Genomic DNA, 18,744 nt, shown 5'->3' on the forward strand with positions numbered 1-18,744 from the left:
GCTTTCTAAGGTGGAGCAATTGAACAAATTTTAATCTTTAGTTCTTCGAATATCAAATGAATTAATGATTCTTTTAATTCTTCAAGAATTATAGATTTTTTATATATGGAAAGATTAGACCTTTCTTACCCTGTCTCAAACCCCAGAATAAAATACCTTGATTTTTTGCCCAAAACAACTCGTAGTCATTACGAAAAGAAGAAATTTTGACATTACCTCCTTTTGAAATTCTTGAACATTGCCTTTATCTTTTTGATACACTCATACCTTTCTTTGAGTCAATAAGATCACACCACTGTCTTTTTTAGACTAAAAAATAACCTTTCTTACCATTAAAACCCAAGGCATTGAGTTGTTCATTTTAACATGAGCATTCTTCTAAAGAACCAACTTGGGGCATCTCGAGAGGAGCCTGAACATTGAGACATCTGGGAAAAAAGAAGAAGAATTCATTCGAAATAATTCTATCATGCATTAATTACACTGTTTTCATGTGAATAGAATTAATCTTGAAAATCTATCCCCCTGGGGATACCTCTTCTGTGAAGATTTACATGTATGAAATGATTAACGACTTTCTTTCTTTATCCCTTCACAACAGGAGAAAAAAATATATCCCTTGTGTCCCCTTTTGAGCCTATAGTATTTTTCTTCTGATTCAACCCTAACCAAGGATCACCCTCCACACTGGGGGTAAGGTGGAAGAAATATGCTCACATGAGCGAAGACATTAATTCAGATGAGATACCAAAAGGTGAACCAAATGTCAAGTGCGAAGATTCAATCAGAACAAAAAGGGCAAAAATAAAAAAAGAAAAGAAGCAAAAAAGAAGAAAACAAAAAAGAAAGAACAAAAATCAAAAAGAAAAGGGGACAAAAAAGCACATGCAAAGATTCCCTAAAGACAAATGGCACATCAAGCTTCAAACTATGAGATTGATCAAACACAAACATTCCCGAATCACTGAATCACTTCACTCAAAGATCATAGAGCATCAAGAAAGAGACATTTTGAGCAAGACATGATTGAAGGCATTAGAATGAATTGATCCTTGGTTCAACACCCTGAAACACTTGTTTGGGCCTATTTATCATTTTCTTTCATAACCACGAATCCTGACCTACATTACGTGCCTTAAAAGTCCATTCTAATCATACATGGATTTCTAAACAGAAGAGATTATCTTCATATTTCATCCCGCCCATCAGGATTAATCTTTGTTTGCAAAAAACAATGTAATTAATGCATGGTAGAGAAAAATAACAAAAGGGGGTTCAAGACGTAAATCCTGAATAACATCTTGAAACCAAAGGAGGATTCGAGTTGAAAACCTAAAAAGGCGGCTCGAATATAAAAATTGTCCAACTGAGGCGATCACACAAATTCCTTGATAAGGCATCGCACAATCCGAGTGTGACAACGAAGATTGGGAGTCAGAGAACACTTCCAGCAGAGAAACATGCAAGCTACCCCATCAAACCTTTGAGCATTAAATGTCAAATCTTTTAACATCAAATGTCAAACATTTGACCAAACACAATAACCTGAGATTTTTTTATCCTTTCCTTACTTAACCACTTCCCAAAAATAGCTTTGATCTTGGCACTTGTCAAATAACTATAGTTCATTGAAGGATTAACAGTTTAATTAATTCTTTGATATCCGATGAACTCTAGTTTTATGATTCGTCTCAATTGTAAACCGTGAAAGTGACAATATTTTCAAAACTTTGGATCAAACATTTTTCAAAACTCTTTTAATTGATATTAAAAGAGAAAGAAAAACATTTTTTTTCAAACAAGACAGTCTCTCTAGAGTGGATCTTGGTAAATGACATGTGACTCTTAGACACAAAACTCATGCTCAGAATCAATGTTGAAGCAAGAAATGAGGAATATTTGGGGCATTTTTGGAGATTCAACATCAAATATTGGGGCATTTTTGGATATTGGGGCATCATTTGGGGATTTAACATCCTAATGAAAATTATCAGACCTTTTTCAGGAGACAAAATATAACCAATTCATGTTACATGCATCTTATGCATACATTTTAGAGCATCATATTTATCATTTTCCACATACATAATTTTTTGCAGCTTTTAGAGTCAAGTTTCAACTTCAAGACGAAGGATACTCGATTCAAAAGCACCTTTAAAGATTCATGTTGGTTGCTTAAATCAACAACAAGAAGCTACACTTCGACCAACTCTACAGATTGAAAGTTTCTCTCGAAACAACACAATTTGCTCGAGAGTGGATTTCAATTTCATGATGAAAGATATCTAGCTCGAAGCCAAACTTTATAATAAAGGGGTCTCCACGGTTTCAACTTCACGGCGAAGGGAATTGTGTCCACCCGCAACATATAATACTTGGATTTCAACTTCACGACGAAGGATATTCAAGTCAAGGCTCAACTTCACAACGAAGTGGCTATCCGCGATTTCAACTCCACGAGGGAGGATATCGTGCCACTCGAGACAACACAAGTTCAACTTCACAACGAAGGGACGGCTGGTTGTCAACAAACAACTTCCCAAATTCAGAGCCAATTTCAACTTCACAGCGAAGGATATTGGACTCCAGACAACACAAGTTCAACTTCACGACGAAGGGACCGCTGGTTGTCAACAAACAACTTCTCAATTTTAGAGCCAATTTCAACTTTACAACGAAGGATATTGGACTCCAGACAACGCAAGTTCAACTTCACGACGAAGGGACCGCTAGTTGTCAATAAACAACTTCCGAATTTCAGAGCCAATTTCAACTTCACAGCGAAGTATATTGGACTCAAGACAACGCAAGTTCAACTTCATGACGAAGGGACCGCTGGTTGTCAATAAACAACTTCTCAATTTCAGAGCCAATTTCAACTTCACAACGAAGGATATTGGACTCCAGACAACGCAAGTTCAACTTCACGGCGAAGGGATCGCTGGTTGTCAATAAACAACTTCCCAATTTCAGAGCCAATTTCAACTTCACAGCGAAGGATATTGGACTCGAGACAACGCAAGTTCAACTTCACGACGAAGGGATCGCTGGTTGTCAATAAACAACTTCCCAATTTCAGAGCCAATTTCAACTTCACAGCGAAGGATATTGGACTCGAGACAACGCAAGTTCAACTTCACGACGAAGGGACCGCTGGTTGTCAACAAACAATTTCCCAATTTTGGAGCCAATTTCAACTTCACAGCGAAAGATATTGGACTCCAGACAACGCAAGTTCAACTTCACGACGAAGGGACCGCTGGTTGTCAACAAACAATTTCCCAATTTCGGAGCCAATTTTAACTTCACAGCGAAGGATATTGGACTCCAGACAACGCAAGTTCAACTTCACGACGAAGGGACCGCTGGTTGTCAACAAACAACTTCTCAATTTCAGAGCCAATTTCAACTTCATAACGAAGGATATTGGACTCCAGACAACGCAAGTTCAACTTCACGACGAAGGGACCTCTAGTTGTCAACAAACAACTTCCCAATTTCAGAGCCAATTTCAACTTCACAGCGAAGGATATTGGACTCGAGGCAACGCAAGTTCAACTTCACGACGAAGGGACCGCTGGTTGTCAACAAACAATTTCCCAATTTCGGAGCCAATTTCAACTTCACAACAAAGGATATTGGACTCGAGATAACACAAGTTCAACTTCACAACGGAGGGACGGTTGGTTGTCAACAAACAATTTCCCGATTCCAGAGCCAATTTCAACTTCACGACGGAGAATATTGGACTCGGAACAATGCTACTTACTTGGATTTCAACTTCAATATGAAGGATATCCAATTCCAGGCTCAACTTCATGACAAAGGGGCTACCCGCGGTTTCAACTTAACGACGAAGGGAATCATGCACACAAGCATCATCCATCTTTAGATTGGATTTCAACTTCACGACGAAGGATATCCAACTCAAAGAAAGAGTATCTGTCAACAAAGACCTTCGAGTTCGACTACGCTCAGCTCCAAGGCACATCATTTACAGCATAACTCATGGCTAGAAGGGTTATCTGCCATCAAAATTGTCGAGTTCGATTCCATTCAGCTCGATGACACATCAATCGCACTACTTTCCGGTTGCAGTCGAGGTTTTCAAGTCGAGAAGAGGACCTGGGTTAGCTGTGCCTTAGTGACAAGCAACCATTTTCAAGCAGCATAACTTTAGTCAAGAAAAAGCTATCTGTCAATGAAGATTTCTGAGTTCGATTTCGATCCAAGGTCTTTAAACTGAGAAGAAGACCGAAGGGCAACGGGAAGCCACGTGCTGATTCAAATTCCAAACTACGGCTTCAATTTAATATCATTTCAAGATGAACTTGACTTCACGATGGAGGAGTCATCTGTAACTCAATTCGACAGGGAGTTATTGAAACATCAGAGTTAATTTTCAACTCTACTGAACAAAAAGTGTGTCTTTTAATCTTTGCCCTATCACTGTTACACGACTATGGGCAAAGAGGGGCAGCTGTTAACACACCTTTTCGTCCTACTAGGATTCAAACTCTTAAAAATAGGATAGAATTTTGCTAGGATTCAAACCCCTAAAAATAGGATAGAGTTCTACTATTATTTAAACTCATAAAGATAAGATCCACAAGCATTATAAATAGCCATTGTAACTTACTATTGTGACACATTTAGAAGAGGATATACGAAATACCAAGTAAAAAATTACAAGCAACTCGTAGCCATTTTTCGAAGCATTTATATTTTGAAAGGTAAAGTTCATACATTCGCATGTTATTTTTCCTTACCCTTGCTGTGTTTTGATTCGAAAGAAAACTGAGAGAAGTGTTTTTGGCCGATGAACATGGGCGTTTTCGAGATCTATTTTTGTAGATCTAGTCCCCGATGCTTGTGTTTTTGAAAAACTATTTGGATTTTTATAAACGGGTCGTGTGGATCCGCGTGTTTTGTCGTTTTTTTCTTCGATTGGCTTTTAATTTTGACCCCAAATTTATTTTTTATTTTAATTTAACCCTTATTATTTATTTGTATATATATATATATATATTTAATTATATTTTATTTATTTATTTATTATAATTTTTTTCATTTTTCTTTGCGTTATATTATATTATATTTCTATTATATATATATATATATATATATATATTATTATTTTTTATCTATGTTTACTTATTTACTATGTTTTTTTACTATATTTTCCTAACGTTATATATATATATATTCTTACTTCATTTTATTTTATATTTCTATGATTACTATTTTTTTAGTTAATATTATATGTATATTTCTTTTTCATTTATTTATTATTATTGTTACTATTTAGTATTTTATTATATTATACATACATTTTTATATTTTTATATATATTTTTATTTTATTTATACTATTTATTTATTTTCATTAGGTTTTTAGTTTCTTTGCTCTTATTATTATTATTATTTTTTTAAAAAAACACTTTATCTTTTTTATTCTTTTTTGTATATATATTTTTTTCTTCATTTATTTTATTTTATTCAATTTCATTTTTTTATATATTTGTTTCATCCAATTATTTTATGTTTATTATTATTGGTTTCATTTATTTCCCTGGTTTACTCTTTAATTTTGTTATTTTCTTTTATTATTATTATTTTCTTTTAACATCTTATTTTAATTTTTTAAGGGTATTTCCGTAAACTCATTAAGGGTAAGTAATTCAGATCAAATTTTACCTTTTAATTTAACTTGCAATTTTCTTAATCAAATACAACTGGAAATTACGTAATACCGAAAGGGCGGTTCAAGGGTGCTAATCCTTCCTTGACCGTAACCGACTCCCGAACCCGACACATCTTTGGAAAGACGCAGATCAGGTAAGAAATAGGGTATCCGATCAACCCATTTGTTTTAAATAAATGATCGGTGGCGACTTCCAATCCACATTTTTCAAGTCGAAACCCAATTCCGAGGCCCAACCGAAAGACGGTTACGACAGAGATAAATTCGAAAGCTTGGGAAACAACCATATAGGTGAGACATGCTGCATAGAAGTAGGACATGTAAACAATGAGCTCAAAAACTCATCAGCTTAAATAAATCATTAGAATTGGAGTGGAGGTCCCATTGATTTTTATCTGCACCCAAAGAAACATGATTGATTTATAGAAAGTTTTCCTACAACTGAATTTTCTTTCACTTACATAAATTTGATGTATTTTCCCTCAATTCTTTGTTTCCTGGGCTCAAGTTCCAGTGAAAATGTGTAATTTTATTCAATTACCAAGTTGTGAAGGTAATTAATCTCAGGTTCTTTGTGATAATGGTGTTTGTGTTCTTGGTTATGGATCCTTCATGCAATTCTTAAAGCTGCATTTTTTTTGTTTACCTTATTATTTATTAAAGACCACAGACAAGGGAGAACACACATATGTAGTGTTAGGATTTAATTACACAATTTAAAATTAAAATGTATTATATAGATTTAAGATCATGGGATGAATTGGATGAATGAAAATAGAAAGTTGAAATTAATTCATTGTTTTTCTTTACAATGAATCATCAAATATGAATACTCAAAATCTTTGGCGGATAAACATTGAAGCATACCATTCATTAATCTCTGGTTAGTCGAGCTTTAAATATAACAAGTCCAACCATGCTTGAAATACAGCTTCATGAAAAGTATTCTGGCAAAACACTACAAATTAGAAGCTTTGCTTAGGAAAAAGAAAAGTTCGAAAGCAGTTACCACGAACCAAAAGAAAAATCCATGTAAGAGATGCAAAACTTTACATGCCAGAATAGTGGCGGAATTATATGCTTTTCAGGGTGAGTACGTGTCAATTTTAAAATATTTAAAATTAATAAACACTTTAAAATATTTAAAATTAGTTTATTAAGTATTTAATTTTTATATTTATATTTATATATATATATATGTGCCCACCTTAAAATTAATTTGTGTTTATCGTAAATTTTTTTGTGCTCATCCTAAATTTATTTTTGCCTAAAAGATAACTAAAAATGTCTACTATAAACATTAATTTTGTTTGGGTCTAACTATCACCGTTGGTTTATTTGTTAGCTCGTTTCTGATTGAATACTTTTGAATGCTCTCAATCTCATCTGTATTATTTCCACATGCTTTAGACTTGTGATTCGTAAATTCTTTTTCCAGGTGCGAACCATTTGATACCTATCCAAGAACATATGACCTATTGCATGCATCAGGCCTTTTCTCCATCGAGAAGAAGAGGTATTATTCATTCCTTTTTCCCTCTTATGTCCTAGTTTATAGTAATGATGCACATTCTTCAGGTGCAGTTTGTCATGTTCCTTCTCTGGTCGATATAGGTGTAATATGTCAACCATCATGCTTGAGATGGACCGGATACTGAGACCTGGTGGACGTGTATATATACGGGATTCAATCTCCATTATGGGTGAACTTAAAGAAATATCAACTGCAATGGAATGGGTGGCGGCGGTACATGACACAGGTGAAGGTCCACAATGCAAGCTGGAGAATTTTAATCTTGAGAAACGTATGTAACATGCTTGTTTGATGAGCTTGCATGATACCATGTTTTAGACATCCATGTCTACACTTTTGGGACATGTATAAAATCTCACACAGAAAGAAGCTGCAACTCTCCGAACAAAAAAACGTTAAAAAAAAGCTGCAAGGCGTTCCTCATAATTTAGTATTATCTGTTGTTTTATGTACTAGGTTATGTTTGCCCCAACTCTTTGACACATATCTTGACATGAGTTTAGGGATATGATCCTCTAAGATCTCGTATTTGACTTGTATCTATGTTCCATGGCATTTGAATCAAACTTAAAATGGGACAAAAAGATCCATCCATTGACAACTTGTAGCATAGATTTCACCAGCCAATGCCCGTCAAGCTTCTTTTTATATCATCCTAGAAGTTCATCCATTAACAATAATCACAAACACAAACTCTCTATCCAAATGAAGAAGAAAACATTCCATGGACACAATTAACTACGATTTTGTCTAAGTGTCCTTAAGAGCAGCGGTATTAACCTGTTTAGAGAGATAAGCTTCATAAATTTCCACGACAAGTCGAGCATCCTTTTCCACGAGTTCCATATACTCTTCCTTTTTGGTAAGCTTATCCATGTTGTCAATAATCAGACTCAATGCCGCATCGAGGACGAGCTTGGCACCGTGCTGGTGAGCAAAAGCATAGGTCAAGAGAGAATTATCCCAGTTCAATTTGGACACCAGATACTTCTCGCAAAACCCTTTGAGATGCTTAACCTGGTACTTTTCGGCCAAAACCAGAAGATCACAAGCCATCTGCTCATCGAGCCACGCATCTGCAGTGTACAAATAGTTCACAAAGGCTCGCAGAGCATCGTATGATACGTCGCTGATCTTAATTGTTCCGCTTCTGCTTTCTTCCATCTCATTTTCAAGCATTGCTTTTAACACTGGTGAACGATTCACCTGGTTTCACATCAAAATGTTCATATAGCGAGAATTAGGATCTAGTTACAATGTATAATTTAAAAGTTTTACATTAAACTACAATTAAAAGTTTTGCATTAAACTACAAATGAAAATAAGCGACCAAATTAATTGAAAAAAATAAAAAATTAATCTCATCTATCTATTTCCACTATATAATTATTATATTTTAAGTTGTGTAAGTATATATATATATAATGTTAAAATCTACATACCCGATGTAAAAAAATTTCCGATAAATAAATAGATAAAATTATGTCGTTTTTTCCTATAAATATCTTAAAATTTATTACCATGAATCTTATTCATCTATTTTCACCTATAAAACCACTGGATTCTACGCATTGGTGTGTGTGTATATAACAATCAAACAATTAATGCTTTCTAAAAGAACACATTTCCTAGTTTGGGTCTAGCTTTTTAGCTCCTGTAAAAGCTAATAGCCATGATCCAAACAAAAATTTCGAGAATTTTGGGTTTGGGTAAGTTTAAAATCTTTGCAATTTTTTTTTGAAATTTGAAGCAAAAGGAAGCAAATGGATAGTACCAAAACGGCTTTATGGGCGGCAACAGGAACAGGGGGCAAGCCGGGGGGACCATCATCGGAAGCGATCAAAACGACGTCGGGGATGACGGGACCGGGAGAGGTGGGGGAGCCGCGGTGGGCGTGATCAAGCGGGGACCAAAAGCGTAAAAAGGCGACCTTGGCTTTGAGATCTTCGATCTCGCGCTTGAGTTCTTCCTCGGTCTCGCCGGCTTCCTCGTAACACTCCTTGCAGGTGCCGGCGTCGCGTGCGGCATACTCTTCTTTGCAGGATATGCATCTCATCGTTTCGGCGTCGCTCTCGCTCTCCGTCTCGGAATCCGATCCGACCACATGGTGACACCGATGACGTCTCATGTTTTTGCTCTATGGGAAAGAACGTGCGTCTTTCGCTACTGCTGGGTTGTTTTTTAATAACTATATTACTTAGGGGTGTTTGGTTCAAGGATTGTAGGATTCTCATGGGATGGGAATCCAACATTCTCATGTTTGGTTGGCCGGGAATCTCATTCCCGGTAATGTTTTATTACCAATAGTAAAATTTTTGGGGTATATTACCGGAAATGTTATTACCTCCCTTCCCTCAGGTATTGTAACATTACCGGCGTTTTGGACTAAAATGCCCTTAAATATTTATTTTTTTTTCAAAAATATCATTCTTCTGTCATTGAATAATAAAAATTCTACGAAGGTTAAATTATAAATTTATCCTTAAATTATTTTAGATTTATAAAAAAAGTCTATAATTAAAATTTTATATGAAGTTCAGGGGTTAAAAAAAATTTACCATTTCATTAAACTTTTTTTATATTTTAAATTTTGTAAAAAAATTATATAAATATTATGAATTTAATTTTTTAAAGAAAATATATAAATATTTTACAATTTGTAATATTATACAAATATATAATAAGGACAATTTGGTCAAATATATATTCCAATAATCTTTTATTCCTTTAACCAAACACGGTAATATTACATTCCTGCTAAACCAACCAAACACAAAATACAACATTCCCAGTAATCCTATTCCCTGGTAATCTTTTATTCCCACTGGTAATCTTACATTCCGTGAACCAAACGCACCCTTAAACCTTTAACAAATGATTATATGCAACAATCTTAATATATGATTAAAAAAATTATTAATTTTATTATTATTTAAATAATAAAATAAGTAAAAATTTATCAAAAATATTATTATTTTATTTATATTTTAAAATCCATTGTTTCTATTATTAATTTAAAAATAACTACTCTTTATACTTATAAATACGAAATTGTTCAAAACAATGTTCTTGAATCGTATAATTGACTAATATTCATTGATAGAAGGCTTTTATCAACGATGTATTACTATTTTATGATATAATATATTCATACATCTATTATTTTAATCCAACGAACTTGACATTCAATGACAAAAATAATAGATTTTTAAAATATTATATGCTAAATTTATTAAATTGTTTTAAATTCTAAGTAAATTTATAGAATATATAAGTTACGGGGATTAAAAATATATAATGACGAGGTGATATGTTTATAATAATATTTTAATTAAGTGACTGAATTATAATTTTTAAAAAGTGTAACACATTTGTAACCTAACTAATAATTGAATGACATGAAACTTAGTTTACTCAAAAAAGTAAAGAATAAATTACATAAATGATCATTAATTTATACTGAGATAATCGTTTTGGTCATTAAAATTTTAAAATTTATAAAATGTTCATTATGTTTATCAAACTATTACAAAATGGTCACTATTCATTATAAAATGATGATAAATTTAAGGACCGTTTTATAAAAATTTGATAATTTCAATGATCAGTTTGTAATGTTTTGATAACATTTAATAAAGATTTTGTAATCACTTGGGAAGTGTAATGAATATTTTTGTAGCTTTCAAAATGTCAATGACCAAAAAGATTACTTCAATATAGGTTAGTGATCATATTTGTACTTTACGCAAAAATAAAACAGTAAACTAAAAAGTCTAAAATTCTTCGGTGGAGTCCTTTTGTTTTCAAATATAAAAGTACAATCTAAATAGATGGAATAAGACGTGAAGTTGCAGAGGAAGCGCAAAGTTTCAGAGGAAGTAATAGTAAAGCCTTCTTTCAATTCGTTTAGGGTTTCAAATTTTCATCTAAGGTAAACCTTCTTTATTCTCTTTTCATTTTCATTTAGAATTTTCCTTTTGTTGTTTGCTGTTTGGTTCTCGAGAAATGTGGGTAAGGAAAAGAGAGAGATAGAGAAGATTTAGTTGTTTAATGATTCAAATATCTAATTCTTGAACCTCGAATTATTTATAATTAGTAAATGCTGAAGTTCCGTTAGATTACCTTGATTAATTTGGCTAAATTTATTTGCTTTCGTCTTCTTTTTCGTGGAAATAGAGAGCAGGGTATTGTTTATTTGCAGTTCATTTTTCTTTTGGTTTTTTATTTGATTTCCTAGTTGCATAACGGATTTTTTTTTCACTGAATTTGATTATTTTAAGGTGTTTATGTGATAATTTTATGTGAATTTGGAAGATGACGCTGGTTTGTTACACCGAAACCCTAACTCTATGGTGAAATGCTTTGCAAACTAGGGTTTTGTGAATGGTAGAAATGGGTCTTGAGGAGGGGACAAGCAGTGGTGAAGGAACTGGGAGTGGGAAGGAAATTAGTTTCTCCAAGAGTGAACCATTGGATAATGGGTTTGGATATGAATGTATGAATGGTTCTGGTGATGGAAGTTCTGGAGCAAGTGAAAGTTTCCGAACATATAAGAGGCGCAGACAGTCAAGTTTGAGTTCAAAGGTCAAAGTGCATGATGGTGGGAAAGCATTGGCCAACCAGGTAGATTTTGATAAACATGTCTGAATATGTATGTTTGCAGTTGTAGTTTTAACTTTCTTTTCTTGTTGTAATGCATAATGTTGAATGGGCATGGGCTTATTACGGTACTTTCCACCTAGTCATAAGAGTATATAGATTGTGCATTTGGGTCGTTGAGGAAAAGATTAACTTGTTTGCAATCAGATGGAAAACTCTGATTTGAGACTATCCTATGTGTACGACGTACGAGGAGAAGATTTGACTGGGTGTTGGGTACTTCAAAGAAAAATTCAAGCTTTGTACTAGGTTTATAAATTTATAGCTATTGTGCATTGTATGTCATAAATATGTGAGCTTGTAATGCCTAGAAATTCACTATGATGGGTAGTTGTTACTTGTTGATGGTATTTTGAAACTCATGTGGTTTTTGGGTGGCTTTGTTGGTTGAATGAAAGTGGTTCTTTTATAAATATTCTTGTGCAATGAGGTTAGAAATTGTTTGCAAGTGAGTTGATTCTACAAATATTCCTAAAAGTTGGCCTTAGCCCTCCGGCATAGTTCTCTAAGGTTTCATCAAGATGCATGTTGCACTTGAAGCTGTGAAGGGGCATGGGATGTAAAATTGTCAAATTTACTTTTATGGTAACTTCAGTGTATTTCTTTCATGTCGGTCAGATGAATAGGGGCTGATGTATTTGAGAATTTTAATCCTGTTATCCTGTATAACAATGATAATTGAAATTGATAGTCGTTTTTACTAGTTTCATGGTTCTGTTTCTTAAGTATCCCATATCTTTAATGAAGAAAATCTTTTCAGCATTACATATAAAACCACTGAAATAGATTCCTGCTTTATGGCTGTTAGCTACCTTTAGGTAACTAAGGAAGCAAAAGATTCTGAAGTTAGTGAAGTAAGCTATGATACTGTATGCCACCCTTCTGTAGAATGCATGGATGATAGAAGTGGAAAAGTTCTGAATCATCTACAGCAAGATTTAATAATTTGGCCCTATGTTATCGAGATATATGTATTTGTTGTGTTCTTTTTTTGTGAATACCGATATTTTTTTGAGTTGACAAGTTCTTTTCTTTGTTGTTCTTTTAAACAAAGATGCTTGGCTTTCGAGACCACAAAGTACAGTTTGACTTGCTAATGGATATACTTACTGTGAGCAGGTCACTCTTCCTCGGACTGATCATTGTGATTCTTTAAATGACAAAAATTATTGTCCTCAAAGGAAGTGGAGAAATGTTAATGTTGTTTTGGAGCACATGCATCAGTTATTAAGTGGTGATGAAGGTGGTATACAGCGCTGCATTCAAGATGCACTTTTATTTCATCGAGAAAATGGTTGTAACGTGACATTTAAGGTTTATGCTTTTATCTAAACTCCACGTGGTCTATGATGTCTTGCGCTGATCTCTCTTTTCAATTTTCTTTCTTATATATTGGAATGTTAATTTTATGATTAATCTACAGGATTCTGAGGAGCTGGAGGCTGTTATATCTAATGGGTCCTTTAAGGAGTCAAAACCTCAAACCACCACTGAGATGTGTCAGCGTGTTTTCTTTGAAGTTATAATTTCTGAAAAATTCACATCTTTGTGTAAGCTTCTATTTGACAATTTCCAAGGGATCAAGCTTGATAACCTTTTTCACTTAAGTCTCATGAACACAAAGATGAAAGATGGAGCTTATGAGCAATCACCTATGCTTTTCTCCTCGGACATTCAGCGGGTAACTTATGCAACCATTTTTGTTTGCATGAATTGCTTGAATGGACTCGCCTAGTTTAAAGTTTAAAATGTTACATTGATTGAATTAAAATTTTATAAGCTCAATTTTCAGTTACGTTTAGAACAGTTTATTATATTCTGTGTCCTTAGCTAGATGATGCTAGATTCTATATTGCTGAACTTTTGTGAAGGATATCCAAATGAAATATATTGTTTTCAGTTTAACTAATCTGCTTATTTCATTTTGTAGGGCATTCTAGAAGTGAACATTTATGCTTCATATAGCAGTTTTATTTGGATTTATTTTTAAAACCACATCAGTACTGAGAACTTGGATGGATGTGGGACCTGAGATCAATTCTTATAAAAATTTGCAATTCTTTTGAATGATTCGAGAATCTGCTGCTTATTTTTATAGAGGCATTTACTAGATCTGCGTGTCTTATTTCTAGTTGATTATTTTTGCATATACATGGTGTATTTTTATCAGATTATTGCTGTTTTTTTTGGGCTAGTGTTGCGTACTTGATTTTTCTTATTTTGGTGTTCAATGCAATGGACTTGCAGATTCTTTTTCTTGCAAAGAGAAGAAATGATTGCAAAATATCCCCCCAAATTAATAGCTTATTCCATGTAGCAGATCTGATTATTTTTTCAATAGTAATTATATATTTACACAAATACTTGTATATGCCTTAACCTAAATTTCTCCTGTAGATATGGAGAAAACTTCAAGAAATAGGAACTGAAATTGCATCCCTCGCAAAGAGCCTCTCAAACATAGCAAGCTCATCTTATGGTGAAAAAGTGAGTGAGTAAACACATACTACTGCTATTGTAATTTGTTTAAAGAACTTTATTGCTAATAATGGATCTTTGTGATGTTTTTTCTTCAAACTTTCAGTTTGGCTGTTCTGGTATTGCTGTCGAAGAGGATAAATATGAGGTAATCATTCATGAATTAGCTTGTAGTTTGCATTTGCATGCTTGAATCTGCATAATGCATTGCTCTAATTTAAAATTTCAGTTATAGGTGCATTTAACCATATTAGATATCTTGCATAAAAAATGAAAGAACTGTGTTAGGTGGTTTTGGGGGGATTCTAGTAAAAGGAATCTTAAGGTGAAAATAATGTAAGATACATAAACTGTTACCAAAGTATACTCAATTTATGTATACACATATAAATTGATAACCTTTTGGATATTTACCCAAATGTTACAATGTTTATAACAATTTATGCATCTTTTGGGAATAGTTTTTGTATCTTACCTTATTTTACCTCAAATTAAAGACCCTCACCATAGAACTACCCAGTTTAGGGTGCTTAACAGTTGGACAAAGTTGATTCAGGAATAGACCTTGAAATTTCTGCTGTTATGTTTGGGCAGATTTCAATGGAGGTACTGCTTTGTATAAAAATTGATGGGTGTGCTATTTGAGTTTGATATTTATAGAGTATTTTGATGAATATTTGAATTTAGCATTTATATAGCACCTTGGCTTTAAGGCAGGAGGATGAATCTGACCTGAACTTTTTTTATCTACCTTTTAATTTGTATTACATGCAAGCTATATCAATTTATATGATAAGAATCTGCTTTGAAGGTTGAGTTTCCTTTATGAGATATATTATTACTTTTTTGTTTTCAATGGAAAACAGTTCTGTACTCGGGAGCCGGAATCTCATGTTAAGCTGGAGCAAACTGAAGCTTGTGGTGCGTGTAAAGTTTGCACTTGCAGGCACTGTGGGGAGGAAGCAGATGAGAAGGATTGTTTAGTTTGTGATTCATGTGAGGTAATGTACCATGTTGCCTGTATTAACCCTGCTGTGAAGGAGATTCCTCCAAGAAGTTGGTATTGTGCAAGCTGTACTGCAAAGGGAATAGGATCTCCGCATGAGAACTGTGTGGTATGCGAGAGACTGAATGTCCCGGGGAATCTCTACGAAGACGTTGCTTATGAAAATCATAACGGAAACTGTGAAGTCTTTATTGACCTTGGAGAAAATTCAAACTGTAGCATCAACCAGGGACCTCAATCGCAGCAACAGAGCAAAAGCCAACATGATTGTAAAATTTGCGGAAGTGTTGTTCAACAAGGTGAGGAGTTAAGGAGTTGTGAGCATCCCTTCTGCCCCCATAAATATTATCATGTGAGGTGCCTGACAATGAAACAGTTAAAATCATATTGTTCCCTTTGGTACTGCCCTTCCTGTCTGTGCAGAACTTGCCTCATCGACAAAGATGATGATAGGATTGTTTTATGTGATGGGTGTGATGCTGCATACCACATTTATTGCATGAAACCACCGCAAACCTCAATCCCTACCGGGAAATGGTTTTGCAGAGAATGTGATGCCGGGATCCAGCGAATACACAGAGCTAAAAGGGCGTACCAGAATCGGGAAAATAAGCTAAAAAGGAAAGGCATAGGAGGCAGACCGGGATATGATAATCTGGAAACGAGTCGAAATCAGGAAAACAAAGAGGAGTCAGATAAAAGTCGAGGCGGAGTGGACATGCTTCTAACTGCTGCCAGTACTCTACATTTGGAGGAGAAGTTGAATGCTATTCAGATGAAGACATAGAGCCTTGCATTTGGAGGACATAACAAGATTTCGAGTTATTGGTTACGGGCAACTCCGAACGACAATTTATTCTTCATTTTTTTTCAGCTGGGGAACTGATGTTCTGGTATGTTGTAAAACTTCATCACATTTTGCTGGCATCACTAACAGGGGATTGATGAAGTAAAATGTTAGATTTGTAGTATGAGAATTACGTAGTTTAGAGAGGAGGGTTATGTGAAGCAATGGTTTCTCAGCAAATGTTGTATAATTGTGTAGAAAACTTTGACCAATCCACCTGTTTTTGTTGATGAAAAGTTCTTTGTTTTTTGCTTTTTCATTATTTCCTTTTTAATTGTTATAATGGCCATCGTTATCATACCGATATCTTATAGTACATTAATTTAAAACATTAATGGCAAAAGAATATAAATGATCTATCGATTATAGGGCGTCGTTTTGTTAAATCTTTGATTATAGGAAGATGTTTTGTTGAGTCCTACAATTTTTAAAAGTTATAAAATGATCATTCGATTATTTATAGATTTCAAACTCATATTTTTCCGTTAAAAATTGACAATTGTCTAAATTGAATGTTAACATGTTAATCTGGATATGATAAAATTAAAGTGAAACTCATTTTTTTTAGTCCTCAATTTTTTTTGAGTCCATGGAGACTTGCTTAAATTATATCAAGTTGCTCATCATTTGAACAATTCCCTATTTAATGAAATACTCATTTTCAATTGCACATATTATCGGATATGTCTTTAAGAAGAAAATGACCTCATGACATTTTAGAATTCAAAATTGATGTTTTAATTTTAAGGATTCAATATGGATGAACGACGGACACATAATTTTATGTTATGGTACAAACTTATAAAATTCTAAGGAGAGAGTGAACTTATAAAATTTTAGAAGGACGAAAATATATTCTCAATAAAAATACAAAAAAATATGTAAAATATATAAGAATTTAAAATCCATCTCCTGGTCTAATCTTAAATCCATTAAGGGTTTATAATTTAGAAGGAATTACTTTTATACTTGAGGGTTTCAAGGTTTTTAAAAGTAACAAATTACGTTCCGAAGGAAAAAATTATTAGATGGATCCGACTTACCACGTCATCTGTGGTCCCAACCATTACCATTACCAACAATCTCATCGTCATCGGATTCATGTAATTCTTAATAGGGTTTCAAGGTTTTATACTTGAGGGTTTCAAGGTTTTATACTGATAAGAACTTAGTCGAGATGGGTTTCCTAGCATCCTCAGTCTGATGGAGATAATGAAATAATTCACGGTTCAATGTAATAGTATCATCACCAACGGTCTCATCGTCATCAAGTTCATGTAAACCATTACCATGAGTCTGATTTACGGGCGAGTTTTCATTCCCAACTTTATGAACTCCAGTCCGATTCATAGGTTGCTACTCTCTCTTGGTCTCATTAACTTGAGATGAATTTTGGGTTTGACCCACTAGAGGTGGAGGGTTCACTCTAACCGTAGTAGTACGACCCTAACTAGTCAGTAGACGAGAATTCTTACGAGGTGTCATAGAACACTATTTACAAAGGCAAAACCTAAGATTAAAGTTGGTACTTGGAGTTTTCAAAATTAAAAATTTATAACAAAGTTAAATAATAATAATAATAATTCCAAAAATTCTCATTTTAAATCGAAAATATTTTATGCATGTTAAAAATCTTTTTTCGATTAAAAATCTTGTGGTCAAGCTCTATAGTGCTCTATAGTTCGAGGGTTGAACCTGACTCCGATACTACTAAATGTAACCCCTCTTTACCCGGCCTAGATAAAACAAGTCGAATTTAGAAGGCCTATTAACTTACCTCCAAAACTTACCCAAATATTATTTAAAATACATAAAAATTAACCCTCACAATTATCGTTTTCAAAATATTTTAAGTAACCAAAATAAATCAAATAATAACTTAAAATGTAAATAAAACGTATATCAAATCCACAGTCCAAACATAATTTAAATTCAATATTCCAAAATATTTAAACTTTAAATAACATCCAAACAAAATATTAATAAAATATAAAACATAAAATCTGAGAAAAATGTTGTACTATGAAATTAATGAAATATGGATAAAGTCGTAACTCTAAGTATTAATGAAATATGGATAAAGTCGTAACTCTAAGTACCGATTCTCCTAACCCGAATATCTAAAAGATAGAAAATAAAGGGGTGTAAGCTAATAAATTTAGTGTGTCTTTAAGGTGAGAACAAACACAAGTAATAACATAGTTCGAAGCAAATATTAATATTCATACCTCATATTATCAACGATAATCACAATTTAAATGATATACAAATGGTCATGCACCCTCCAGTACTCTTGTTACACCATTCAAAGAGTGGGTTCCTCGGAACCATACTTTCTACAATCAAAACACACCATATGAGTGGAGTTCACTACAAAGGCAGAGGCCATTGAATCTAAAAATTGACATTCACCCCGTCAAGTAAATGCACTGAATTTCCCCTATCAAATTCGTCCCAACATGACATGCAAAATGACATAATATACGATGTCTGACCCAATCAGAATAACAATATTTC

At 33.7% G+C, this 18,744-nt stretch overlaps 2 protein-coding genes across 4 annotated transcripts; one reads left to right on the top strand and one right to left on the bottom strand.

Annotated features, from left to right (window-relative positions):
* The first annotated feature begins 4,098 nt into the window (after positions 1–4,098).
* LOC120191212 (PHD finger protein EHD3-like) lies at positions 4,099–16,459 on the top strand. 3 transcript variants are annotated; one of them, XM_039194183.1, is made up of 8 exons: positions 4,099–4,111; positions 5,833–5,837; positions 11,611–11,860; positions 13,016–13,210; positions 13,320–13,577; positions 14,294–14,383; positions 14,481–14,522; positions 15,241–16,459. In XM_039194183.1, the coding sequence occupies exons 3-8, from the start codon at positions 11,621–11,623 to the stop codon at positions 16,165–16,167; spliced, it is 1,752 nt and encodes a 583-aa protein (XP_039050114.1). In that variant the 5' UTR covers positions 4,099–4,111; positions 5,833–5,837; positions 11,611–11,620; the 3' UTR covers positions 16,168–16,459. The 3 variants fall into 3 exon arrangements, with proteins under 3 accessions (XP_039050114.1, XP_039050113.1, XP_039050115.1); XM_039194182.1 differs by lacking the exons at positions 4,099–4,111; positions 5,833–5,837 and adding an exon at positions 11,096–11,168; XM_039194184.1 differs by lacking the exons at positions 4,099–4,111; positions 5,833–5,837; positions 13,016–13,210 and having other exon boundaries at positions 11,393–11,860.
* On the bottom strand, positions 7,852–9,394 carry LOC120191213 (BTB/POZ domain-containing protein At4g08455-like). The gene is made up of 2 exons (XM_039194185.1): positions 9,012–9,394; positions 7,852–8,443 (listed from the first exon to the last, which is right to left on the bottom strand). The coding sequence occupies exons 1-2, from the start codon at positions 9,363–9,365 to the stop codon at positions 7,988–7,990; spliced, it is 810 nt and encodes a 269-aa protein (XP_039050116.1). The 5' UTR covers positions 9,366–9,394; the 3' UTR covers positions 7,852–7,987.
* Positions 16,460–18,744: the final 2,285 nt, after the last annotated feature.

This window comes from Hibiscus syriacus, unplaced genomic scaffold (genome assembly GCF_006381635.1).
Source record: "Hibiscus syriacus cultivar Baekdansim isolate YM2019G1 unplaced genomic scaffold, ASM638163v2 tig00116965_pilon, whole genome shotgun sequence".
NCBI classification, from domain to species: domain Eukaryota; kingdom Viridiplantae; phylum Streptophyta; class Magnoliopsida; order Malvales; family Malvaceae; genus Hibiscus; species Hibiscus syriacus.